General features: G+C 42.6%; 1 protein-coding gene across 1 annotated transcript in view; it reads left to right on the top strand.

The window, feature by feature from the left end:
- Positions 1–27,037, top strand: part of GTF3C1 (general transcription factor IIIC subunit 1) — a gene marked incomplete in the record, with an annotated part of 1,808,906 nt that overhangs the window by 362,650 nt on the left and 1,419,219 nt on the right. The window contains 1 exon segment of the mRNA XM_044089472.1: positions 11,700–11,815. Within this exon segment, the coding sequence (XP_043945407.1) occupies positions 11,700–11,815 (116 nt within the window).

Here is a 27,037-nt window from a genome sequence, read left to right as displayed (position 1 = left end):
GGGGCTCACTTGGCAGGGCAGTGCATTCAGGGCAAATGGAACCCAAGTCAAATGCACCTGCATATCAATCAAAAAGAAATGTTAGCTGTACAGAAGGCTCTGACGGCCTTCAAGGACCACATTCTTCCAGGACAATTATTGGTAAAGATGGACAACACCACGGTTATGTGATACATAAACAAGCAGGGGGAACCCACTCATATCCTCTTTGCAGACTAGCCATGGCTTGAGCTACCAAGTGCACCTAAAAGCTCAATTCCTGCCAGGCAAGCTAAATACACTGGCAGACGACCTAAGCAGAAATCTCATGGACCAACATGATTGGAAACTGGAACCAAAGATATTCAACATTTTGAGAAAAAAAATGGGGGAGCCCAGAGACAGACCTGTTTGCCTCCCCTCAGAACTACCAATTGGACAAATTCTGCACAAGGACTCCCCACAGACGAGCCTGGAAAGTGGATATCCTGTCCTTCACCTGGAAAAAACTATCAGTTTATGCCTTTCCCCCTCTGCCTCTCCTCTCCAAAGTGCTACTAAAGATCAAACAGGACAAACCAAGGGCAATACTTATTACACCAGACTGGCCACACCAAAACTGGTACTCCCTCCTGCGCAGTGTCTCACTTCTGGAACCATAGCACCTGCCTCAGACCCCTGCCCTGCTGTCCCAGCAGGAGGGCCAGATTCTGCACCCACAGCTTCAAACCCTGAATCTTGCAGCTTGACTAATTACATGATCTCTCCGTTACCATCCCTCAGTAAGCAAGTGATGAATGTTATTCTGGAAGCAAGGAGGCCTAGTACTAGAAAATCCTATGCTGAAAAATGGAAACAATTCTGTTCCTGGAGCCAAACTCAGGGGATGGACACAACAGTGCCCAATTTACCGCACATTCTTCAATACTTAACTGAGATGCTTCACAAGGGCCTTTCCTTTTCTTCCATCAAAATTCATGCCTCGGCCATTTCAGCTCATTATAATACAGAGCCACCCCTCTTCTCTCATCCACTGCTGAAGCAATTCCTCAGAAGGTCCAAAAACTTAAGACCACCCAGGAGAGCCCCTACTCCAGCCTGGGACCTTAACTTTGTATTGGAAAAGCTCACTCTACCTCCCTTTGAGTCAGCTGCAAATGCAGAGTTGAAATTCCTTTCTTGGAAAACAGCCTTCCTTCTATCCATCACTTCAGCAAGAAGAGTGTCTGAATTGCAGACCTTCATGGCAGTGGAGCCTTTCATCATCTTTCATGTGGACAGGGAGTCCCTCAAGACCAATCCCTCCTTTATGCCCAAGGTGGTATTCAGTTTGGCCCATAATCAGTGCATTCATGTCCCAACCTTCTTTTCTAATCCACAGAACAAAGGGGAAAGAATACTGCAGTCCTTGGATGTGCACAGACAACTTAGATTTTACTTGGACAGGACTAAGCCTCTCAGGAAATCTGAACAGCTGCTGGTTGCATTTGCTGCAGGGGCAGAGGGGGAAGGCCATTTCAAAGCAAACCATTTCTAAGTGGATAGGCCACTGCATTCATTTTTGCTATAAGCACCATGGACAATCTACCCCACAGGATATAAGACAACATTCCACCAGGGCTGCATTTACCTCTACAGCCTTTCTCAGAGATGTTCCTATCAGGGACATCCTAGAAGCTGCTACCTGGAGTTCTGTACATACATTCACCAAGCAATACCACTTGCCAATTTTTTCAAAATCCAGAGCTGGTTTTGCCACTGCAGTCTATGCTATCTAATGCTATCTGATTGCCTCCTCCCTTCCTTAGCTTTAGGAATCTACCCAAATGTAATGACTGCAACAGTGAAGCACGAAGAACTTAGTACAGTTGTGTACACTTACTATGAATGTAGATGTTAGAGTGCATTTACTGTTGCAGTCCTGGTTACCCTCCCTCCAGCCCCCTGACTTCTGTTGACTATACCTCTACTCTTGTTTACTATGCTTAAAGGTTTCTGGTGTATTTGCTTTTTTGTTGGAGGTGTAACCTTGTATATAATTGCTTTCCATTATGGGGGCACCTGCCATTTGGGGCAAGAAAAACTGATGTAATGGTGTCGGCTGCATGCTTTATACCCCTGGCTACCTGACGTCATGGAAGATGATACAGCAACTGACGCAGTACCCAAGATCCGTCCATTGTCCCCAAGGTTTGTTCCCATAGCACTTTGAACCAATCCATAGAACTTCTGGTGTTCTTCCCAAATCATTCCAATGCAGAAGAATACAGGTTTCATGTCGGAAGTTTATAGACAATTACGTTTCTATTTGCACCAGACTAAGGAATTCAGGAAGTCAGATCAATTATTTATTTCCTTCTCCGTATCCGGGTCAGGTTTATCAGTTTCCAAAGTGACCCTCTCATATTGGATCTCGAGCTGTATAGCTTACATTTACACTTCTGAAGGGTAAGCCCTTTACCTTTCAAAATTAAGGCTCATTCTACGAGATCTCAATCTACCTCTGTGGCCTTTCAAGCCAGGGTCCCACTTGATAATACCTGTGCAGCAGCAACTTGGGCTACCCCTCACATGTTTATTACTCATTACAAAGTGGATTTAACCTCCAGGGGTAGAGCATCCTTTGGTTCCACGGTACTCAGGAGTATTTTTCCTTGAGCCACCCAAGAATAAGGTGCTAGGGACGCTGTCCCATCAGTAAGAATGAAGGCAAGATAGCACTACAGAACATAAAGAAGTTATGTACTCACCATAACATTCCATGTTTGTAGTCCATCGCCCTTCATTCTTACGAACCCACCCTCCTACCCCCATCCTGGAAGTATCTGGAGACAGAAAATATCATTAGTCACTGGAGACCTTTTATTATTGGCTTCTTTCTGTATGTTTGTTATTATTTCTCCTAGTTAGCAGCAAACAAGATCTGGTGATTGTACTGGTGCACCATGGGATACCTACCTAGCCACGAGCCAACTAGAAGACTTCTAGCTTGTAAATAGACTGAGTTGGAGCCGAGGATCGCCTCCGATCCCATCAGTAAGAATGAAGGGCGAGATGGACTACAAACATGGAATGTTATGGTGAGTACATAACTTCTTTTTTTTGGAGTGTAATGAGTTGACTAACTAAAAATTCCGTACAGAGTACTCTGTCCGAAGTACCGGGTGAACAAATGGGTTTAACTGAGGAAATTACTTATTTGAGCTGGGATACATGATCTGAATTGCCTACCCATAGTAAGGCCTTAAGTTTAATTCTGGTGGCTGCCAAAGAAAGCAGTTACTAGAAAATGGAAATCAAAGTCTAAACCAACTGTATTTCAAGTAGTGAATATTGTTAACAGAGATGAAAGGACCAGACATAGGTTCTTTTGAAAAGGTTAGGAACAAATTTGAAAAAAAAATATATAGATTGTGGGAACAATACATGCAGAAAAATATTTTGGAGGAGGAATGAGGTTTAAGGAAAGGCAGGAATTGACAAGCTTATGTAATGTTGGATTGATTATTTTGTACAGAAGAATGTTTGTGATGTATGATGTTTGTAAGTGTGAATATGTTAATATGGTTTGTTTTCTGTTATATAAATGTAAGTTTGCCTGTGTCACAAGTGGCAATTCAGTAAAGGTGCTTTAAGAAAAAAGAATATTACATCCTCATTTCAGATGTTCATCATGTTACACTGCTGCAGTCCTTACACTTGGGTTATCCTGCCGTCAGGCGGTTCCCCAGTCGGCCTGAGTTCCAAAGTCTTGGTCCGGCGTCGGTTGCTGTCGCCTCCTCCCTGACGTCAGTGCGACAGGGGTATATAAGATGCAGCCGACGCCATTTTCTTCAGTCTTTCTTGCCGCGCTGTGCCCAAAGCAAAAGCAGTTCGCAAGTGCCGGTCGGCAGTCTCCTGAGATTTTCATTCCAAATCCAGAACCGAAGTATTCTACAAAGCTAAGTACCCCGTTGGGGAAACTTTTTCTTGCCTCAGACCAATGTCAGTAAAAGTTAATAACTGTATTTCTTGTGGGAAGCAAATACCTCATAAGAATTTCCATTCCTATTGTATCCCATGCCTAGGCCCTGACCACGACATCACTGGTTGTCGGTTTTGTGCTAGGTTTAACAAGCGCTCTATTAAACGTCGGTTTGATTTTGCCCGACATTATTTTGGTAGAAAATTCAATTATACCATGCCGTCGGAACTTCCGATGACCGGAATACACAAAAAGCGCAAAGACAAGGATAGGCATCTGAGGCCCAAAACCGATGACGAAGCCTCTTCTAGGCCAGTCACTGGTTCTCTGGTTTTCAGTGAGGCGCCTTCGCAGCCCCTGATGACCGCTTCTGTAGAACCACAGGCCGCCTCTGACTCCCACGTGGAGATGGCTGGGCCTTCGGATGCACAAGCTCTTCAGCCTACCGAGACTAACCTTTCAGAGGGATCCGGAGTAGCTGAGCAACCCACAGCTTCAGAGGGTGTCTTCAGATCTACTCCGTTAAGTATTAAACCCTCAGCTAAGTCTAAGCCTCCTTTAAAGTCAAAGAAACAAATACAGCATTCTCCAGGACAGGCCTCCATGCCTAAGAAACAAATGCTCAAAATGGCCGAAGACCTAATCACTTTGATCAGGGGGTCCCATCCCCCTCCTGATAAAAGGCCTAGACAGGATGCAGACTATGACTCATCCGACCAGGTGTCCATCTCTTCTCATTCATCCGCAGACCTAGGATACTCTTCACCCCCTTATGAGGATTCTGATGCTGAGGAATCAATTCCATCAGCCTCACCGCCTGAGGACTACTCCTTTGGGGAAACCCTACATATACCATGAGGGAACATTTCTACTGGGAAGGCCAGGATTACTCAGAATCCAAGAAAAGGCTCAGAGACTTCCTTTTATTACCTCAACAGAGACCCCTTGCTATTCCGCCAGTGTTAGATATTGTGGATGATGTGTATACTGAATCCAGCTTAAATCCTGATTCCTTACCTCCAGCCCCTGTTAAACCTGACAGATACTACAGAGTCCCTGACTCACATAAATTTCTGTATAAAAGCCCTGTAGCTGACCCTGAAACTATTTCTCAGGGACCCAAAGGAGTTAAGGCCTCATCAGCCAAGAATCCAGTTCCCTCTGACAGAGATTCCAGAGCATTAGACAGATGGGGAAAGAAAGTATATACGTCTACAACTTTAGCAATGAGAGCCTTAAATTGCCAGTTTCACATGCTAAAATATCAGCAATTTTTACTGTCTCAGTTAAAACTAAAAATGCTTCCAGAATCAGATCCTCCTAATTTTAAAGAAATGCAGGATTTATTGCATGCAGCTGAACAAGTGGGAAAGCATACTTTGCAATGGGGTTTTGATTCTCTAGAGGCCACCTGCAGAGCAGCAGTTACAGGCTCTGTCATTAGAAGACATGCTTGGTTAAAAGAACATACGTTACCAGATCATGTTAAAGCAAAATTATTGGATGCACCTTTGCAGCAGGATGTGTTATTTGGAGTTAAGGCAGAAGAGGTATTAAAGAAAATGGAGGATAAGGCAAAATCTATGCAAACGGTGAAGGATTTCTTACAGGTTCAGCCTCCTAGATTTAGCAGAAACGGGCCAACTAAGAATTGGTCCTTTCCAATTACAGACAGACCTCAAAGGGGAAGATACAGACGTCCAAGAGGTAGAGGTCAAACACAAGGTCCTTACAGGCCTCGACAATGGGTTGCATCAGGCCAGAAAGAAGGGGAAGACAGGCCCCAACCATATAAAAAGCAGCTCCAATGACTTCCCACTACAGCTGCCAAACAAATCCTTCTTGGCAGCCCCCTTGGGAGGAAAACTGGCACACTTCTGCCACAATTGGCAAATGATCACCAAAGACAAATGGGTTCTCAACATTGTGTTTCAAGGTTACAGGTTCCACTTTCACACTCTGCCAAGGTTAAAAGGAATGCCAAATCTGCCACCAAATCAATGGGCAGAGGCTCAAAAACAAATTACAGCACTCATGGATATGAGAGCTATTCAAAAGGTACCATCACAGGAGTAAGGACAAGGATTTTACTCAAGACTCTTTCTGGTACCCAGAAAGGACAAAACCTGGAGGCCCATTCTGGATCTTTCATCTCTAAACACTTACCTGGATGTTCCGAAATTCAAAATGTTGACATTACAGCAGCTTCTTCCCATGCTGGGCAAGAAAGCTTGGCTCGTGACTTTGGACCACAAAGAGGCATACCTGCATGTCCCTATCAGACAAAACTGCAGAAGAGATACCTCAGATTCATAGCTGGTTCAATGCACTACCAATTCTCTGCACTGCCCTTTGGCTTATCTACTGTGCCCAGGGTCTTCACAAAGTGCCTGGCACCAGTAATTGCATTTTGCAGACAGAAAGGAATTCAAATTTATCCATACCTGGACGACTGCCTGATTCAAGCAGAGAGCAAGGACATTCTTCTAAAGCATCTGGGGTTTGTAAAAAAGTTATTAAGTTGTCTGGGGTACACAGTAAACGAAAAGAAATAAAAACTAGTGCCCTCACAAGAGATTATATTCCTGGGTGCCAGCTTGAACACAATGGCCCAGATGGCTTCTCTCATGCCTGACAAACAAGGACAACTGACTCAATACTTTCAATTGATGGCAACAAAGACCCAACTCCCTGCAAGAAAAATTCTGCAGGCCTTGGGTTACATGGCATCCTGCATACTACTAATTCCATATGCCAGACTGCATATGAGGAAACTACAATGGTACCTAAAGAATGTATGGTCTCAACACTGTCAAAGTTTGGAAACAGTTATACCACTAATCCCTTGCCTTCAACAGGAATTTCAATGGTGGGCTCAAGCTTGTCACCACAACAAAGTTTGCCTTTTACACAACCCACAGCCAGGCAAACACTGACAACAGATGCATCGGATTACGCCTGGGGAGCACACATGGCAGGCAGATGTATTCAGGGCATGTGGCCCGCAGAACAACGGACCCTGGAAACTATCGCCCCATAAGCCTGACTAGCTTGGTCTGCAAAGCTATGGAAAGTATCATCATGGACCTCATAAATAAAGATATTGGGGACCTACAGACACTGGATCCTACCCAGTTCGTCTTTGTTAAGGGCAGATCCTGCCTCTTAAACCTGCTCGACTTCTTTGAAACCGTCACCAAGGCCATTGATGAAGGGAAGGTGGTCCACACAGCCTACCTGGACCTCGCAAAAGCTTTCGATACAATACCCCACTCGGGCATTATAGTTAAGTTCACCAGCTTAAATATAAACCCCTATGCCACTAGATGGGTTGCAAACTGGCTCAAGGACAGAACCCACATGGTTAGAATTGCTGGAGCCATGTCAGACTCCAAACCAGTTACAAGTGGCGTCCCACAAGCCTCAGTCCTGGGACCTCTCTTGTTCGGTATATATTTCTCGGTGGTACAGGCCAACACGGAAGGACTGTGGCTGACCAAGTTCGCAGATGACTGCAAACTGGGCGCCATAATAGACTATCCAGCCGACACAAGCATCCTCCAAAAGGGCCTCATAGAGACAGACAACTGGTGCCAGAGCCATGGCCTCAAGCTAAATGCCAAAAAGTGTATAGTCATCCCCTTTGGCAAAAACAAAATGCCCACAAATTACCACATAGGTGGTAATCCATTAAGTACAGAAGAAGTAATTAGGGACCTGGGGACCCAAGTTGATAGCAATCTCTCATTTGACAACCACGTGGCCAAAGTGGTTAGAAAAACATTTTATATAGCCCACCTAATCATGAAGGGATTCACATCTAGATCAGGGGAGGTCATCGTGCCTCTTTACTCATCCTTCATCAGGCCCATAAGGCCCATAATCGAGTACAATGCCCCTTTTGGGATGTACCTTACCAAACACCTGCAGCAACTGGAAAGACCCCAAAAGTACCTCACCAAGAGGATCAAAGGGCTCAAACAGATACCATATGCTGCCCGGTTAAAGAAACTCCAGCTCTACTCAGTGGCATACTGCCTGCTCAGAGGCGATCTGTGCCTGACATATAAAGCCATGTCCAACCTGGAATTAAGGGACATGCTGCACCTCAAAAAATCCAAATCCCATCAAGCTACATGCTCGAGAGACTTGAACCTCAGCACTGAAATAAATAGGACATGCTGGAGGGACAGATTCATAACCCAGAGGCTCCCTTCACTCTGGAATAAAATCCCAGTCCAGGTTAGGCAGAGTCCCTCATTGACCCTCTTCAAGAGGAATCTTGATGAGTGGATGGGAGATCGTAGGTTTACCCCGGGTATCACTTCTGTGTCACTGTTAGACAGAGGCACAGTATACTAACCTCGAAAAAGGGCATAGCAAAATTAATTTAAAATGGGTGGCGAAAGCCAAACATACTCTGGCTAGGCTTATAAATGCCGTAGGGCAGATAGCCTAGTATGAACCTATGGATTTTGCCTCAAATCCCACATCTGCTGACTCAGCACAACAAACAAATACTACACAGCCAGCTAAAGACCTTAAACCTAGCTGCATGGAAGATTCCTTAGTGAAGCAAGCAATGCCTCTCTCCAAAGCTGTTATGGATGTCATTCTGGAGGCCAGAAGGCCTAGTACCAGGAAAGCCTATTCGGATAAATAGAAGAGATTCTTTGCCTGGAACCCAGCTCACAGCCTTGACCCTCTTGTCCCAAACATTCCTGAGATACTACAATACTTAACTGAGATGCTGGACAAAGGACTCTCCTTCTCATCCATCAAGATACACGCCTCTGCCATCTCTGCTCATTACAACACGGATCCAATCATTTTCTCTAATCCTCTGTTAAAACAGTACCTCAGAGGGGCTAAAAACATAAGACCGCCCCGTAGAGCTCCTACTCCAACTTGGGACCTCAACTTTGTTTTGGAGAAGCTAACTTTACCTCCTTCTGAGCCAGCCAACACAGCAGAATTAAAATATATCTCTTGGAAAACTGCTCTGCTCCTGGCAATAACATCAGCACGAAGAGTTTCAGAATTACAGGCACTAATGGCAGTGGAACCTTTCCTCATTTTCCACCAGGACAGGGTGTCTTTACGAACTAACCCTACTTTTATGCCAAAGGTGGTATCCAGTGTGGCCCTAAACCAAACTATTCACCTGCCAACTTTTTATCCTAAACCACAGAATAAAGGGGAGAGACTACTGCACTCTTTGGACATTCACAGGCAGTTACGCTTCTACTTGGACAAAACCAAAGCTTTCAGAAAATCTGAGCAATTATTGGTAGCATATGCTGCAGGAGCACAGGGAAAAGCCATTTCAAAACAGACTATTTCAAAGTGGATAGGACATTGTATAAGTTTCTGCTACACATAACCATGGAAAACCTGTACCTAGCAGCATTAGATCTCACTCCACCAGGGCAACAGCCACTTCAACTGCTTACCTCAGGGGAGTGCCTACCAAGGATATTTTGGAAGCAGCAACATGGAGTTCTGTACACACCTTCACCAAGTATTACCATCTGCCTCTATACTCTAAATCCAGAGCTGGCTTCGCCACTGCAGTGTTGCAGGGCCTTATAGCCACCCCTAATGCCTTATAGGACCAGCCACCCTTCCTCAGCTTTGGGATTCTACCCAAGTACAATGACTGCAGCAGTGTAACACGATGAACATAGTACAGTTTTGTACCTACCATAAATGTAGATGTTCGAGTGTATACACTGCTGCAGTCCAGGTTACCCTCCCTCCTTCCCCTCTTACTGGCTGGCACATACCTATGTCTTCTACCCTTACTATCTATGGGGAGTATTTGCTGGTAGCTGTAAGTTGTTTTTTGCTTTTCTTATGCATGTTTTATTAGCAACTGGAATTGCCTACATATTTAGAGGCACCTGACATCTGGGACAAGAAAAACTGAAGAAAATGGCGTCGGCTGCATCTTCTATACCCCTGTCGCACTGACGTCAAGGAGGAGGTGACACCAACTGACGCCGGACCAAGACGTTGGAACTCAGGCCGACTGGGGAACCGCCTGATGGCAGGATAACCCAAGTGTAATGACTGCAGCAGTGTATACACTCGAACTTCTACATTTATGGTAGGTACAAAACTGTACTTTTGTAGGCATCAAAATAAAAGTGTTACAGATAAGTACTATGGTGATGAGTATGATGCTTGAGAGAAGGCTATGCATCCTTATGTAGTCATCATCATAAATTAAATAAATAGTTGAGCTGTAATAACTTACTGTAATGCTGTGTACGATAATGCAATACCATTTTACATCTGTGGTGAGCTTGCAGTCTCTTAAGGGCAGTTGTTAAAATGCTAGGCTGCTTTACATGAACTACATAATCGCACTGGCAGTTAAAAACACTGGGTCATGCAATATGAACTGTGTAATTGCACCTTTATGTTTAAGAACTGTAGAGTGACAGCAACATTTACTTAGTTTGCTGTCTTTACAAATCATGCAGTAGTAGGTTTAATTTAAATTGATATTGACGTTTTTTTTTAGCAATTTACACTTCCTGCAGTCTTTATTTTTCATATTACTGCTTATAAAAGTGGCTACCCTCCCCTTAATTCCTATTTAATAATTAGTCAGTGGTTAAAAAGAGTGCCAGCCCATTCTTAACAGTATTAATGCAGCTTGCACATACTGCTGATGATTGATCTACTTACATAAGAAGACATTAATTGCATGTGTTGTATTAGTAATGCACAAGGGTCACAGGCTGAGGTTCTTAAGTTGCCATTTTAACTGTTTGAGTTTGTATGTGCATTCTTCATTTTTTTAGTTGTTCAGATCCAGTTTTATTTTAAGAAAAGTATTTGTGGTTTACTTTTCCACAAACCTAGATAACTAGGTATCCATCATTTTCTCACTTTGTCAAGTCGTTACAGTGGAAGATATGACCAACTAAGGGCTCTGGCTCTCATTCTGTTTTCAGCTTGTTTTATTGTTATGGATGCCCTACGTAGGTTCTTTCCATCTAGCAGTAAGCATGCATCTGTGTGATGGGATGACCCATGCGTTTTACAGGCTTTAGGTCATGTGATGAACCCTATTTTCTTTCTTAATTTCCTCCAAGAGGAGTTTGGTCTTCATCAAGATGGCAATGCTTTAGGCCAAGCACTCCTCCAAGGGAAGATAGTTCAGCCGTTGTAGTTCCTTTTCTGTCTCCCATTGGATCCTGTGTATTTCCAGTTTTGTGCAGGTAGTTATTGTAGGAGGGAGCTTTGCATCAGCTCCTCTAGTGTGTTTACATTTTAGATATCTTTATATCCTCCTCCAAGTACTTTCTTTTTGTATTTTGCTGCTGCTTGTACACAGTTTTTTTTTGGTGGCATCTGCCCTTCTTTATTGTTTCTGGCCTGAGTAATTTGCAAGTCTCTGCCTGTTTTAAGTTGTATTATGTGAGTAGAACTGTCTGCAGTTAGTCTAGAGATGAAAGAGCTCCCTTGCAATATATTTGCCTTTCTAATGTCTCTGCTCTGGTTAACCTTTATTAACCCAAGTTTGTTGCCACTCTCAACTCGAAGTTTCAGCCATTTAATGAAAAGTAGTATACCATGGATTTTAAAGTATGTTAATTATTTAAGTGATCTTTTTTTTCATAACACTTGTGTCATAACGCAATTTTATTAACTACTTAGCATTATCTATACTTTACTATATCTTGATGTTTGTGTTGTGGTTATAGAAATGTAATTAATACTTTTTTTTTCTGAACTGATACAGTTGCGAGTAAGGGACCTAAAGGAATGTCCCAGACTGAGATCCGATGCTCCATGAATGTTGGCAAACTGGAGGCACGTATGCTTTGTCGTCTTCTAGAACGCTACAAAGTTGTGAAGGTAATTTCTGCTAATATAGTTTAACTGATAGTGCACTGGTTGTGTTGACTACATCTGTGGCTATCCTCTAGTGTAAAAAGCACTGTTTTTAGGTGAGGATACTTAGAAAACAATTGCAATTTTCACAAGGTACAGCTACAGAGTTGATTAGATTAACTAGGGGGCAACAATGTGGGTGGGTTTTATGTTGCAGGAGTGTAAGATTTGAATTCCATTATTGGTGTATTTTTTCCATATTTGCATGAAATTCCAAATCATATTGTTTGCAGCAGTTGTGAGATAGAAGCAGCTTATTGAAAAATGTGTGCATGTATATATATGTAAAGGTGCATGTGTATATGAAAATAATCTGATGTGTACAGATACAGAAGTTTTATTTCAATTGCATTTGGGGTTTGCATTTGAAAAGTTCTTCCAGCTCTCTAACCATCTGTCTTGATCATACCTGATTTATTCAGTTTAGGATTGAAATGAGCCTGTTGTGCAAGCAGTTGACCAAAGGCAAGAACTACTCCTGGATGGAGCACTAGTCCATTGTGGGATGCATATGCACATGCAGACATACATGGTGGGTAGTTTAAGTATCACCAGTTCATCCCCATGGAATGTAGACATGGCAGGGGCATGTAGACTCCAGACAGAAGTCACTCTAGTTTGCAAATGAAGCAAGCGATGCAAGGCAGCAGTGTCTATGGAAGCCTAACATCTGTAAATATACTTATACATATTTTTGTATTTTAACTCCTCTGTCTTCCTGGAGAAGAAAACAAATAGAAAGTCTGATGATGAGAGAAATTCAGCTTGGAAAGAATTTGCAACTTATTTGAAGAGAAGGTGGTGGTTGTTGTTGTTGTTGTTGTGTCTTTCGGCTTTCCCGGTTAGGGGTCGCCACAGTGGAACTCCGGTCCGCTAATGATTGGTAGTTGATTTTTACGTGCCGAGTTACCAGCCCTGACGCACAACTTTCAACGAGGGTACGCCCATTCACGCATGTCTCCACACAGAAGACGCTCTAGCTGAGAATCGAACCGGACAGCGTCTTACTGTGAGGCGACAATGCTACTGCAGCACCACCACCGCGGGTTATTTGAAGAGAAGGAATAGAGGCTTAATGGTGACAGAGCTGAAGAGTATTTTATTTTTGTTTTATTTTAATTACTCTTTGTTAAGGAAAAGGAAGTCTGTAAGGAAAAGTGCAAGTCAGAAAGTCTGTAAAATACATTACTATTTCATTGTGTTAAGGTTAGCTCAGCTCACAGCCTCATACAAGTCTAGATAGGCGCATACTTCTACAGAGCCGTGGATCAAATACTCTTGTCATCGCTCTTTTTGATCGTTAAACCTTTGAACATTGTTATAGTAGTCAACTTGCCTAATCTCTAAAGGAAGCGAGTTCCACAAATGTCCACCCCTAACAGCAAAGTTGCTAGTTTTGATCCTGCATTTGTTTCTAGGTAAATGCACCCTGTGTTCAAGTCATGTGATATAGAGATGCTGCTAAGTAATCATTGTTTGTTCTTAAATGTCATTTTAAGGTCACCCTTTAATAACTTGTACCTAAAAGTAAAGAAATTTAGTATTCGTCTACTACCATAGCTGATATACCCTAAACCAGGCATATTCAAACTAAATGATTTCTGACTTCTTTCCATCCTCCTTATCTGTCTTGAAGAGTAGGTGCATGCTGAGCTACAGTACTCAAGGACTGATCTTGTATAAGCCTTATTGTACAATAACAGCTCATTGCTGTGCAAAAATGAGCACACTGATCGGACCCCCCTGTAAGCGTGCCCATTGTGAATATATCCCAACAGAAAAAAAGTCCAATCGCTTAACTAGTGTGACTTTATATCAAGATCTTCGAATATTTTAAGGTGGATGGAGCAAAACAGAAGAAAAAAATCAGGGCACTCTGCAAAAATTTGGACAGTTAAAAGGTATAGTTCTGCTAACATCAGAGACTGAAATGTCTTTCACCTTACTAGGTTTTTAACAGAATGTCCCTCACTTTCCTCATTTTGTCCTATCCCTCATTTCAGTAATGCTGAGACACTTTCTGAATGTGTAAATAATTAAAAAGACAGAGGCAAACCAATATTGGTATGCTCTCTTGTATGCCTGTGACCTAGCACTGTACTGATGTATTGTGCTGTCATGCAAACGTATGTACCATAAGCATGCGTAATACATCAGTAAATCAAGAAGCCAGTAGAAGGACACTAAAGTTCCATTATACAGAAGCATTGTTTAAGAAAGGTAAGCAATTTCTTTCTTAAATAATGTCATTGTATAATATCATTTTTCCCACTCCTGGATGTGGGTATCCCAGGATTTACCCACAGCTATCTTTGATTAAATGCACCATTCATGGGTAAATCCTGTGATACCCACGCCCCAGTCATGGGTTATTGCTAAATTAAATGGGAATAGGACATCCTGTTTCATGGTAGTGATAGTTCTGAAATGTTTCTCATAATTCTGTAGCACTTAGTCATGCTGGTTTGCTGATGATATTTAAGTACATTGTCGATTACTACCTGTAGGTCTTTGATGGTCTCCCTTTTTGGTAACCATTTATTATCTATTACATAAGGATAACATTGCTTTTGTTATGGTACAAAATGTTGGACAACACAGATGTTCTTCATCTCACATTGCTGCAGTCCTTACATATGGGTAGTCCGCTGTCCTCGGTCGGCCCGAATACCAAAGTATTAGGCTGACGTCGGTCATGGGCGCTCAGATCTGACATCAGAGCGTCAGGGTATAAAAGCGCATGACCGACGTCATATCCTCAGTCTTTTTTGCCGCATGGTCCGATGCAGAAGCAGCGTTGCAAGTGCCGTTCGGCGTTCTGAAATTTTCGTATTCTGAGTTTCAGACCGAAACCAAGTTGGGCTAAGTACCCCGTTGCGGAATATTTTTGTTTTTCTTGCCTCAGTTAATTCCGGATGTCAGAAAAAGTGAATAATTGTATTTCTTGTGGGAAACAGATACCGCATAGGGATTATCACTCTCTTTGCATTCCTTGGTTGGGACGGACCACGGCGTAGTGTGTCGGTTTTGTGCTAGGTTTAATAAGCGCACTATAAAGAAGGTTAGATTGTGCTAGGTTAGTCTTTGGTAGCGGTGTAATTATAATATGCCGTCGGATCCTCCGGCGCCGCTTCCTGAAGAAGCGCAAAGACAAATCCTTGAAACCTAGACAGGTTGATTCGTCCGTTCGGACGCCGGTCCTAGAAGCTACAGTGGAGCAGGTGGATCCGGCTGAAGTTTCTGTTGAGTCTCAGGGGAAACTTTGATTTTGCAGGATGTGGCCTCACAGGAGTCAGGTCAAGCTGAAGGGGCCTCTCAGGTTACTGTTCTCCCTTCTATGCCTAAGGTGGTTAGGCCTTTTGCTACTATTTCTAAGGCTTCTTCTAAGGGCAGGTCTGTTTTGCCTTCCTCTGGTATCCCTCCAGGTACTTCAGGGTCTGTGCCTAAAAAGCACATGCTTAAAATGGCAGAAGATTTGATTACTTTAATTAGAGGTTCTATGCCCCCTCCTGATAAGAGGCCCAGGGTGGAGCCAGAGTTGGAAAGTTTGGATCAGGCCTCAGACGACTCAGACTCTTCTGCTGAAGATATTCAAGATTTTCCCCCTTATTCGGATTCTGATGCAGAGGATTCCACTCCTTCTGCTTCTCCTCCAGAGGATTTTTCATTTTCTGAAACTCTGCATTCCATGAGGGAGCATTTTAAGTGGGAAGGACAGGATTTCTCAGATTCACGAAAGAGGCTTAGGGAATTCTTGTTTTTACCACAGCATAGACCCTTGGCTATACCTCCTGTTTTGGATGTTGTTCAAGATGTTTTTTCGGAGGCTTCCCTTAATCCAGATTCTTTGCCTCCTGCACCAGTTAAACCGGACAGGTATTACAGGGTGCCTGAGGCTCATAAATATCTGTATAAGAGTCCTAGGGCGGACCCAGAAACTATTAGTCAGGGGCCTAAGGGTGTTAGAGCTTCTGTTGTAAAGAATCCGGTTCCTCTAGATAAGGAAGCTAGAGCTTTGGATAGATGGGGTAAGAAGGTGTATACCTCTTCTACTTTAGCAATGAGGGCTTTAAATTGCCAGTTTCATATGTTGAAGTATCAGAATTTCCTCCTTTCTCAGCTAAAATCTAAAGTGGATGCTTTGGCAGAGGGCATAGAGTGTAAAGAATTGCAGGATTTAGTACATGTCTCTGAACAGGTGGGTAAGCATTCTTTGCAGTGTGGTTTTGATGCTGTACAGGCCTCTTCTAGGGTGGCTGCCACTGGATCAGTTCTTCATAGGCACGCCTGGCTTAAGGATCAGAATTTGTCCGAGCATGTTAAAACTAGAATTCTGGATGCCCCTTTACAGCCCGAAGTTTTGTTTGGTCCCCCTGTGGTGTCGGTTTTGAAGAAAATGGAAGACAAGGCTAAGTCTATGCAGACTGTTAAAGATTTTTTGCAGGTGCAACCTCCAAAGTTTAGTAGAAATTGGCCTACTAAGGGGTGGACCTACCCTTCTTCTGATTCTCAGTCTAGGGGTAGATCTAGACGTGGCAGGGGCAGAGCTCACAGTACATTCAGGCCTAGAACTTGGAGTTCACCTGCACAATCTGCAGGTGAGGGCAGGGGCCAGTCCTTTCGTAAACAGGCCCAATGACCTGCATTTTCAGCTGCCAGATTCTTCTTCCCTGGCAGCTCCTTTGGGAGGAAAATTAACACTCTTCAAGCAAAACTGGCTTTTAGTCACCCAGGACAAATGGGTATTGGACATTATAATCCGAGGCTACAAGTTCTATTTCCATACATTGCCTCCTTTCAAAGGCATGCCAGACGTTCCTCCTCGGCAAAGGATAGAGGCTCACAAGCAGATTTCTTTACTTCTTCAAATAGGAGCTATACAGCCAGTTCCTCTGTCAGAAGTGGGACTAGGATTTTATTCTCGCCTGTTTCTAGTACCAAAGAAAGGGAACACGTGGAGACCAATTTTGGATTTATCTATCCTCAACACTTATCTGGACATTCCAAAGTTCAAAATGCTGGCGTTACAACAGCTTTTACCTCTGTTGGGAAAAGATCACTGGATGGTAACTCTGGATCTCAAAGAGGCTTATCTTCATGTTCCTATCAGGCCCAGTTGCAGGAGGTACCTGCGTTTTGGGCTGGAAATTTACATTATCAGTTCTCTGCATTGCCCTTTGGCTTATCTACTGCCCAGAGTGTTCACAAAGGTTCTGGCTCCAGTGATAGCCTTTTCAGGTTAAAAGGAATACAGATTTATCCTTATTTGGACGATTGCCTGATTATTGCACAACACAAAGGCGAACTTCTGCATCATCTACAGTATGTGATGGTAGTGTTAAGATGCCTAGGGTATTCTGTGAACGAAACAAAGTCCAGTCTAGTACCCTCTCAGGACATGTGCTTTCTGGGTGTGAGACTGAATACAGCTTCCCAGATGGCCTTTTGACCCCGGACAAACAAAGAAGCCTTTCTCTTTATTTCCATCAAATGTCTCTACAGTCCAGGCTGACTGCAAAGACAGTCCTTCAAGCCTTGGGGTTCATGGCATCTTGTATTCTGGTGCTTCCCAATGCCAAACTGCATATGAGGAAGCTTCAATGGTATCTCAAAAATGTATGGACACAACACTGCCAAGATCTAGACACTGTCATTCCGATAATACCTTGCATTCAGAAAGAATTTTTGTGGTGGGCTCAGGAATGTCACCTAAACAAGGGACTCTCTGTGACCCGACCAGAGGCGAGTCAGATTCTAACGACAGATGCCTCGGACAAGGCTTGGGGAGCACACCTCAATGGAAAATGGGTGCAAGACACATGGCCTGTCAGACTTCAACATTTGCATATCAACTTGAAGGAGATGTTAGCAGTCCAATTTGCATTGATGGCTTTCAAGGATTTACTTCACCCAGGACAGGTGTTGATTCAAACAGACAACACTACTGTCATGTGGTACATCAACAAGCAAGGGGGAACCCATTCGTACCCTCTTTGCGACAAGCGATGATTTTGTGGGAGACTGCTCTCAGTTTACACCTCAATCTTCAGGCAAGGTTTCTACCAGGAGCACAGAACTCCTTAGCGGATGTGTTGAGCAGACAAATTGTGGATCCTCACGAGTGGAAACTGGATCCTCATGTGTTTCAAAAGTTGACAGTGTTATGGGGACTCCAGACATAGATCTGTTCGCTTCTCCACTAAATTACCAGTTGCCAAAGTTTTGCACAAAATGTTTCATCCCACAGCTTGGAAGGTGGATGCTCTATCATTCAGTTGGAGCAATCTTCATGTCTATGCCTTTCCACCTCTGCCTCTCATTCCCAAGGTACTCCTGAAGGCCAGAATAGACAAGCCATCCATGATTCTGATAGCGTCGGATTGGCCTCGACAGCACTGGTACCCACTACTCAGGAGTTTGGCACTGGAGCCTCCATCGCCTCTGCCTTTGATTCCGTGATCTTTTTGTCTCAGGAGGGCAATCACTTCCTCAATGTCAAGATTCAGTCTCTGCATCTCACAGCCTGGCATATTCTGTTTTAGACCCTGGAGGGTCTCAGCTTCCACAACAAGTTTTGAATGTTATTTTGGAGGCCAGAAGGCCTAGTACAAGGAAAGTTTACGCTGATAAATGGAGGAGGCTTTTTATTTGGAGCAAAGCGAAGGACTTTGATGTTTCCAAGCCTGATTTAAGTGTTTCTCTTCAATATCTTACTGAGTTATTGGACAAGGGTTTGTCTTTCTCCTCGATAAAGGTTCATGCTGCAGCCATTTCTGCTCACTATGACTGTGACCCTCCTTTATTTTCCCATCCTTTGTTTAAGCAATTTCTTAGAGGGGCAAAGAACATAAGACCCCCACGTAGAGCTCCTACTCCTGCTTGGGATCTCAATTTTGTGTTGGAAAAGCTTACTCTACAACCTTTTGAGCCTGCAGCTACTGCCGAGTTAAAGTATTTATCATGGAAGACTGCTTTTTGTTGGCCATTACCTCTGCAAGAAGGGTTTCTGAATTACAGGCCCTTATGGCAGTGGAACCTTTCCTGATTTTTCATAAGGATAGGGTATCTTTGCGTACTAATCCTTCCTTTATGCCTAAAGTGGTTTCTAGTGTGGCCTTGAACCAAACTATTCATTTGCCTACTTTTTATGCAAACCCTCAAATTAAAGGGAGAAGATTTTGCATACTTTGGATATTCACAGGCAGTTGCGTTATTATTTGAGCAGAACCAAGGGGTTCAGGCAGTCTCAGCAGTTGTTTGTTTCTTTTGCTTTGGGTTCTCAGGGAAAACCTGTTTCAAAACAAACTATTTCTAAATGGATTGGGTTTTGTATTTCTTTCTGTTATTCCCATCATGGTAAGGAGATTCCGGCTGGAATCAGACCTCATTCCACTAGAGCTACTGCCACTTCTACTGCCTTTCTAAGGGGGGTAGCTACAAAGATATTTTGGAAGCAGCCACTTGGAGTTCAGTACATACTTTTTCCAAGCATTACCACCTTCCTCTTTATTCTAAGTCTAGGGCTGGATTTGCCGCTGCAGTATTACAGGGCATTTTAGCAGCCCCTAATGCTTTATGATTTTGCCATCCTCCCTTTACCTCTGCTTTGGGATTCTACCCATATGTAAGGACTGCAGCAATGTGAGATGAAGAACATAGTACAGCTTTGTACCTACCATAAATGTAGATGTTCGAAGATCCACATTGCTGCAGTCCAATTTACCCTCCCTCCTTCCCCTCTGTAGTTTGGCATGGTTATATGGTTTGGGTGATAGTTGTTGTTGGGCATGTTTTTGGGAGGTATCCTGTTTTTGGGCTGTGGCCTTTCTTTTTAGGGCCTTCTGACATCTGGGGCAAGAAAAGACTGAGGATATGACGTCGGTCATGCGCTTTTATACCCTGATGCTCTGATGTCAGATCTGAGCGCCCATGACCGACGTCAGCCTAATACTTTGGTATTCGGGCCGACCGAGGACAGCGGACTACCCATATGTAAGGACTGCAGCAATGTGGATCTTCGAACATCTACATTTATGGTAGGTACAAAACTGTACTTTCAGCAGAGAAGAATAGTCTTGTTTATTGCAAAGAACACATTTATGTGGGAGACTAGGCAGTCAAGGTCTGGTCTCCCTGAACGCAAGAAACTGTTTTTTTTTTTTATTATTATTTTTACATCTAGGCAGAATATATTATGTCCGTTAAGATATAACCACTGACCAAGTAAAACTGAGCACCTTTGCATTATTTTTGTTAACTAAAAATCTGCTGACCCCTTATCTGTGCCTTTCCGTATTAGGCACACGTTCTGAGCTTCCACATTGGAATTTTCTGTGCTGGCACTCTTCATGTCGATGATATTCCTTCTGGCACAAAATAGATGATCAAAAACAGACTAAAACCGTCCGAAGAAATCTTGAAATAAAATGGATTCCAAAGTATGGTATTCACTGTACATTTTCTCCGTCTTTATATCGTAACCTTCACAATTTCATTTTCTAAAGTGAAAAATTGTATGCGTTCTAGCTTTAAGCCTGACATTGAGTAATGACTAGTCATAGGAGTCTAGGTAGTGCTATTGTAAAGCTTGTTGTTTCGTACTTGCAGTGATTGTGTTTTGCGTGTGTATTGCAAAGAAAATAGTGAGTGAATAAATGTTATCTGTGACGTCAAGCGACTAGTGATAGAATAGAACATTTTGCATATACGGTTAAAAGAAAGGTCAGTGTTTTTTCAGAATAATTTGCATGTTTGTTGAACATAAACTTGAAAATGACCCATCTTTGTGGGTACTGTGGAATTGAAAAGATTAGATCCAGCAGTGAAGTCTGAAAAATGGCTCAGGAGCATTGATGAAACAGCAGAATAACACCATTGGAATGAATTGCTGAGAATTAGTAAGCAGAATGTTGAATTTAATCTAGGCATGGGTGTTGTGTCTAAGATTTTGTCTAAAGTTACTTTTAAAGTGTAGGGGCTTTTGGTATAGAACTAAAGAAGTTCGGATGGAAACAGACTGCAGACCTTTGCAATCCATATTCAGAATGTCTTTGCCAATGACCCTTTTGAAATTGCAAAGGATAGTATGTAATATGTGGAAGGATGCTTTTGAAAGTGAAATACAGACTTGATTAGGACATACAGATAGCAGATATGCTGTGTGGATATTTACCAGAGAAACACAGAAAATTGCTAGAACAAGGGCTTGAAGTTTCTTTCTTGGGTAATATTGCATTTACCAATAACTGGCAGAAGAAAAGGAAGAATAATTTTGGAGGTGTACTGAGTGTCTTCTCAGTATGCAGTTACTGAAATAGGTTGCGTTGAAAGAGTTGAGGGAAACATGAGTCTTGTCTTTCTTTCAATGAAGACGTAAACTATATCTAGAGCTCCTGTTTAAAGCTGATAGAATAGTTCCAAGTCAGTAAGAACAGATGCTTCATATGATACACAGATCACTTCTGAGAATGGTAACATTTAAAGAAAGAGATGTAATGCATTGCAGAAAAATCGAAAACACGTAGCAGAAAGTTGTGCCAAAGGTAGTTCATATAACAATTCAGGAGATGAAATACTACTCTGCAAGGTTGTTGTGTAAGTGAAAGAAGTGAAGTGGGCACAGATTTGTCCTCAGTCATAGTAGCCATCTGTCTGTATGAGAATTATTATGTCAAGTTCCCTTAAGTAATCTGACCAGTAGACACAAGTTTGGTATGATTATTGTAATGTATACTCTCAAGACAGAAAATATCTGATTTTTGTTATGCCTGGTAGTGGTTTGGAGTACAAAAATTGAGATCTGAAAAGATTTGTGCATGGTAAGAATTCAGATATAATGTCCAGTCCATGTCCGCAATGCAAAGTTTCAAGGTAAAGAGCAGTTGCAGTCGCTGTGGTGTTTTCATCTCTTGGTGTTGGGATGCAGAAATACTACTTTTCAGGGCTGCTGTTAACTCCCCATCTCAACTTTTAATTGGCAGAAGGTTGAAAAACTATTTAATCTACAGTGCTGATGCCCAAAAGTTAAATCAGAGGCAAAGAATCATCTGAAAGAAATCATCAGAGAAAGAAGCACTGCTATGATAGAAACTTCAAGATACCATCAGACATACAGACTGGAGATGGTAGGAATACAGAAGACATAGAAATGTTCGCAGTATGAAGCTGAAGTTGTTGATAAAGTAACCTAAGATCCTGTGTTGTTTGGGAGGAGGATGGAAATGTCTTTAGGGTGAATTTTGGACATTGCATAAGAAAGAAATGTCAAAGTCAAAATCAAAAACTAGTCCAGTGGCATAGAGGGTTAAAGACCGAACTGTGGCCCAGGTGACCAGAGTTCTGTTAGTGGCTCACACACTTGATTAAGCCAACAGGGAGAAAGGAAGTGCATATCCTGGGGGCAGAGGTTGGAGCAGGCCATGGACTATAGTTGTTTATAGGAAAAAAGTGGGTCCATGACCTGGGGCCTTCATGTGTGACACTAAACCACCAACCAGTTAGTGGTAACCTTCATCACACAAGTGTATGGGACAATGCACTTGCATAGCAATGTGTAATGGTTCCTGCGGTGATGCGGGTTACTTCTCTCCCTGCCTGAGGAAAGGGTTAAGTCATAAAATCAGTTATCTTCATTGCCTGGATGCTGGCGAGGATGGAAACAACCCTCGCAGCTATCTGAGTGACACCAGTCCCCCTCAACAGCTGTGAAAGATGAGCTCAAGTCGTTTTGAGAGTCATCATGTTTGGTAATTCCAAAGCCAAAATACTAATAATCAGGATCAATTAGAAATGTCGCAACCACTGAGAACAGTGACAGCCAAGAATCCATTTAAAGCTGTAGTGTAGCAAGAACTGTCCCATATGGAAGATTAGATGTTTTTAGTAAATAGGTCCTGTTAAAATTTTCCTAGCTGTAGAAAACTGTTGAAGAAACGAAGAGGTATATATGAACTGTTCAAAAACTGAAAGTGGTAAAGTGAACTGATTGTATTTAATCCGGATGTCTTTGAATATGTTCACAAACTTTCAGTTTGATGTAAATAATCCATGACATACTTGGCCTAGATGTAGCTTTAGTTTAAAATAGTTATGAAACATTATGCATACTGTGAGTCCTGTTCAATGAAGTGTAACTGGTGGAATCTTATTTCTCTGATTCCAATTTCCAAAAACTGCATTTCCAGAATCATTTTATATTAGTTGGATCCATTGTGTGATTGTAGCTGTGCAAACCATTTCTCCATTGTTTAGGGGTGTAGCTATTTTCCCTTTTGTTGTGCAGCTATCAGTTAAAATAAGGGTTATGTGAGGTTGCATATGGAGATATTGCACCTCAAAAAAAAATGTAATTTTATGTCAATCAAGATTTTAGCAAGTTTGTGTTTCAACAGGGTTGATTTACCCACTTTGCTTTTGAGGCTTTTTTTTTTTTGCATTCTTGCAGTAGATGTATGTTAAAGCTTTATTTACAAAACTTTGCACTTTATTAATGAGAACCCTATTAAATGATACTTGTTCATGTCAATGAAGTATGTATTTGGAATTATGTTGTATAAATTTTATAAACAGTTATGGAATGGTGTCAGAATTGTACAACAATGTCAGTGACAGCAGTGACTATCTGAAATTACTGCGTTGTGGCTAGAATGTGCTAGTCCTCAGATTTGATCTATGTTGCATTAGGACTACATTAAGATTGCCATTGTCGTTGGGAAAATTTGGATCTTTTGTATGTATTAAAAGTGTACATTTTAGTGTTAGTGTTATAGGCATTGCAGCGGCTTAACTATAGGAGTATACAGAAAATCCAATACGAAGGGTGATTTCTGCAGTGGGAACGTATTGCAACGAAGCACTGATGAAGACTTTTTTGCAGAAAAAAAGATTAGATCAAGTTTACATAGCTACGTTAAGTTGTAGAAAAGCACTGACATAATTTATTGTAGTTTATGAAGAAAAGCACTTTTCACATAAAGCAACTTAAATTAAATCTTATGAAATAGTCTGCATGCCATCCCTGTACTGTATTTTAATGTTTTTTTAATGGGTATCCCTATTTCCTTTCATCCCCTAAAGACGTGCATTAGGCTGACTGGTGACTTTAAATTCTTATAATTGTTCCTGTGGTACATCCATGATATGGAAGAAAGTATGATCTACTTCTGTTCCATACTTGGATGTTAGCTGCTGTTCATGGAGTCACTATAGCAGTGGGTTGTGACTCACAAGCATGGATGTGTTAGTGTCTCTGTGTCTGTAATTGTGTAATCCCCACTTCTGATATCTGCATTTGTTCCCTATCACTAGGCTGGGAGCTGGTTGGAACATGACCTCCATATAGGCTGAGAGCTGGTTTCATCATGACCATCATCTAGGCAGCCATGTGGTGTTTTTCCATTTTCTGATTATGAACTTTTCTTGGTGACTGATGTGCATTTTAACAGGTGCAAGGGCCTGCTGTGCTTCCCCTTTGAATGTACAGATTATCACACATGCTGCATGAAAACTGGTTCCTTATTGATGCATGACACAACTTGACAGGAACAAGACACATCCCTAGCCCATACACTAGGTGCAGTACACCACTCTCTCCAATAATTGCTTCATGTGTAGTAGACAAGACCACCTTTCTCTTTCCCAGGAAAGCATGAACTTTTCTCAACCTTTCACTTCCACATCCTCCCATTGACTTCTCCAGCATCTGGGCTGCATTTTGATCCCAGGTCATATGGGTTTTGGTCAGAGTTTTATCCCTGTGTACTTCAGATTTCTTATCCTATACTCAATCACTTCCACACACATGCAGCAGTAGCCCAAATATTTTCATAAGGGGTGCACAGTATGGTGCACAGAATCTAGCTACAAAGTGTGTAACCTAGGCAGATGTTTATGATGCCTTATCCTATCAGTACTTCTTGAAGCATTAAAGATAGCCATATAGTTAGCCAGTAAAAGAAGGTTCAACGCGTGTACTGAAAACCAAACCAATAAACACAAAAGAATGCATCAACCAGGGTTAGCAACGATAATTCCCACTTTATAAATGAGACGCACAATATTGAGCGCTTTCATCCCTCACAGTGGGAACTTCATCAGAATGTATAAAAAGTGCAGTTGAACTGATTAAATAACCTTAAAAATGTATGCAATTGGTTGGACAGACACCAATAGTAGCCAGAATGGGGACTGCAGATGAGAAAGTGAATAAAATAAAACATTAAAATTATTGTGACCTCCATGAGTATTGTACATAAAACATTGTACGTCAATATCGCTTGTTTAAAATGTATCGTTGTCAATTGTAAGAGTGTGAAAATTGTTAAAACTTATAAAAACTTGTTTTTATCATCACTCTCTTACAGTGAAATAAGTAGCCCTGGTCTTTTCCCAGAGGTAATCGCAGGTGTCCGATTTGGTCGCCGAGGGGGGACCTAAGCTCATAATTTCAGATGGACCGGGTGGGGTGTCTCAGATTGCAGTTGGAGAAAATATAGCCACAGATATTGTGGAGTGCCGCCCGACCCTCCTACTCTTTACCGTATCTCCGATTCTTCGGCATCAGAGTCGCATAAAAAGAGAAAAGAAAAGGCAGAACACATTGCTCATCCTTCAACACCCTCTACCGTCGAACAGTCTCCAGATTGACAGGCCTTCTAAATGCCTTCCTGGCCTTACGTCAGGCCCCGGCAATGGTCCAAACCCCTTCAGATTCTATCCCTAAAGGTAAACCTGCTCCCGACATCTATTCTGGGGAAGAGGATTCATCAGATGATGAATCCCTCACTTTTTCTTCTCAAATTGCTTCCCCGCTGGGATATGCCTCCCCAGAGGAGGAGTCCAGTGGCATAGACTCCCCCCAGGAGAGGACTTCACCTTTGGGATGACTATTACACAAATGCAAAATTTCTTCAAGCAGGACAGCAGTTAGGTCACTGAGACCCAAAAGAGATGTTATGAACTACTTCAATTGGAGTCTCCTAGCCCCTCTGCTGTACCTCCCCTGTACACCCTGCTTCCCTGAATGCCCTCCTGGCATCTTCAGAAAACTCTGATTCACAGCCCCCTGCACCCAAACACCCAGATAGATTCTACAAGGTCCCTGACAAGGCTAAATTCCTGTAGAAAGCCCCATCCGCAGACCCTTCAGTTATCACTGTGGCTACTGACAAAACTTTGAAGTTACTTCCCTCCACCTCCCTACTGCACTCAGATAGAGAGCAGACTGATGGAGCATCTGGGGAAAAAAGTATACACCTCTTCCACTTGAGCAGTAAAGCCATCAACTACCAGCCACACATGGCCAAATATTCTTTGGTTCTGATGGCAGATATTGTCAAACAATTTGGGGAGCTCCCTGACCCCTCAGCCAAGGTTAAAATGTCCATTCTTTTGAATTCCTGCACTCAAGTAACCAAACACGCTGTCAAGTGCAGTTATGATGCTGTAGATGCCTCATCCAGGGCGGCCACCTCTGGATCTGTCATCAGGAGGTACTCTTGGCTTAGATTGCAACCCCTCTCTGATGACATCAAGTCTAAACTCCTGGATGCACCCCTAAACAATAAAGGCTTGTTTTGTACAGCTGCTGCTGACCTCTTCAAGGTCCTCCAGACAAAGGCAAGGAACTGCAGGATTTGAGACATATTTTTGTCTCCCCAGTTCCATGTGTATAAAGGAACTACCCTGCCAAAACCTCCTTTGTGAGAACCTCAGCTAGGAAAATGCTAGCTAAAACCAAAAAGGACCACAGGAAACAGCCCCCTTCCAGTTCTGTTCCTTTCACTCCTACTTCCAAACAGCCCTTTTAGGGTAAACCTGGTAGCCTGTGACTACCAGACACTTCACCCAGACACCCCTCTTTCCATGCTTCTCTCACTATCCCTCCCAGCTTGGAATCAGGTTACCCAGGACTCTAGGGTCCGATCTGTAATAAAACGGGATACTTCATGACTTGGGAGGCCAAACCCACTCCTAAAGGCATTCTTCAACCCCCTTGAGACCAACTACCCTTCTTCCCACCAGTCCTGCAGGAACTTCTCGCTCAGAGAACAATTCAAGAAGTCCCTTCTCATACAAGAGGAAAGGATTTTATTTCAGAATTTTCCTGGTCTCCAGAAAAGAAGGTCCCTGGAGGCCAATCCTGGATCTATCACATCTCAACACCTTCCTTCAGGTTCCCTCCTTTCG

The sequence above is a fragment of the Protopterus annectens genome, chromosome 12.part0 (assembly GCF_019279795.1).
Source record: "Protopterus annectens isolate FY-2018-M chromosome 12.part0, PAN1.0, whole genome shotgun sequence".
Classification (NCBI taxonomy): Eukaryota; Metazoa; Chordata; order Ceratodontiformes; family Protopteridae; genus Protopterus; species Protopterus annectens.
This window is presented reverse-complemented; position numbering and strand designations above follow the sequence as displayed.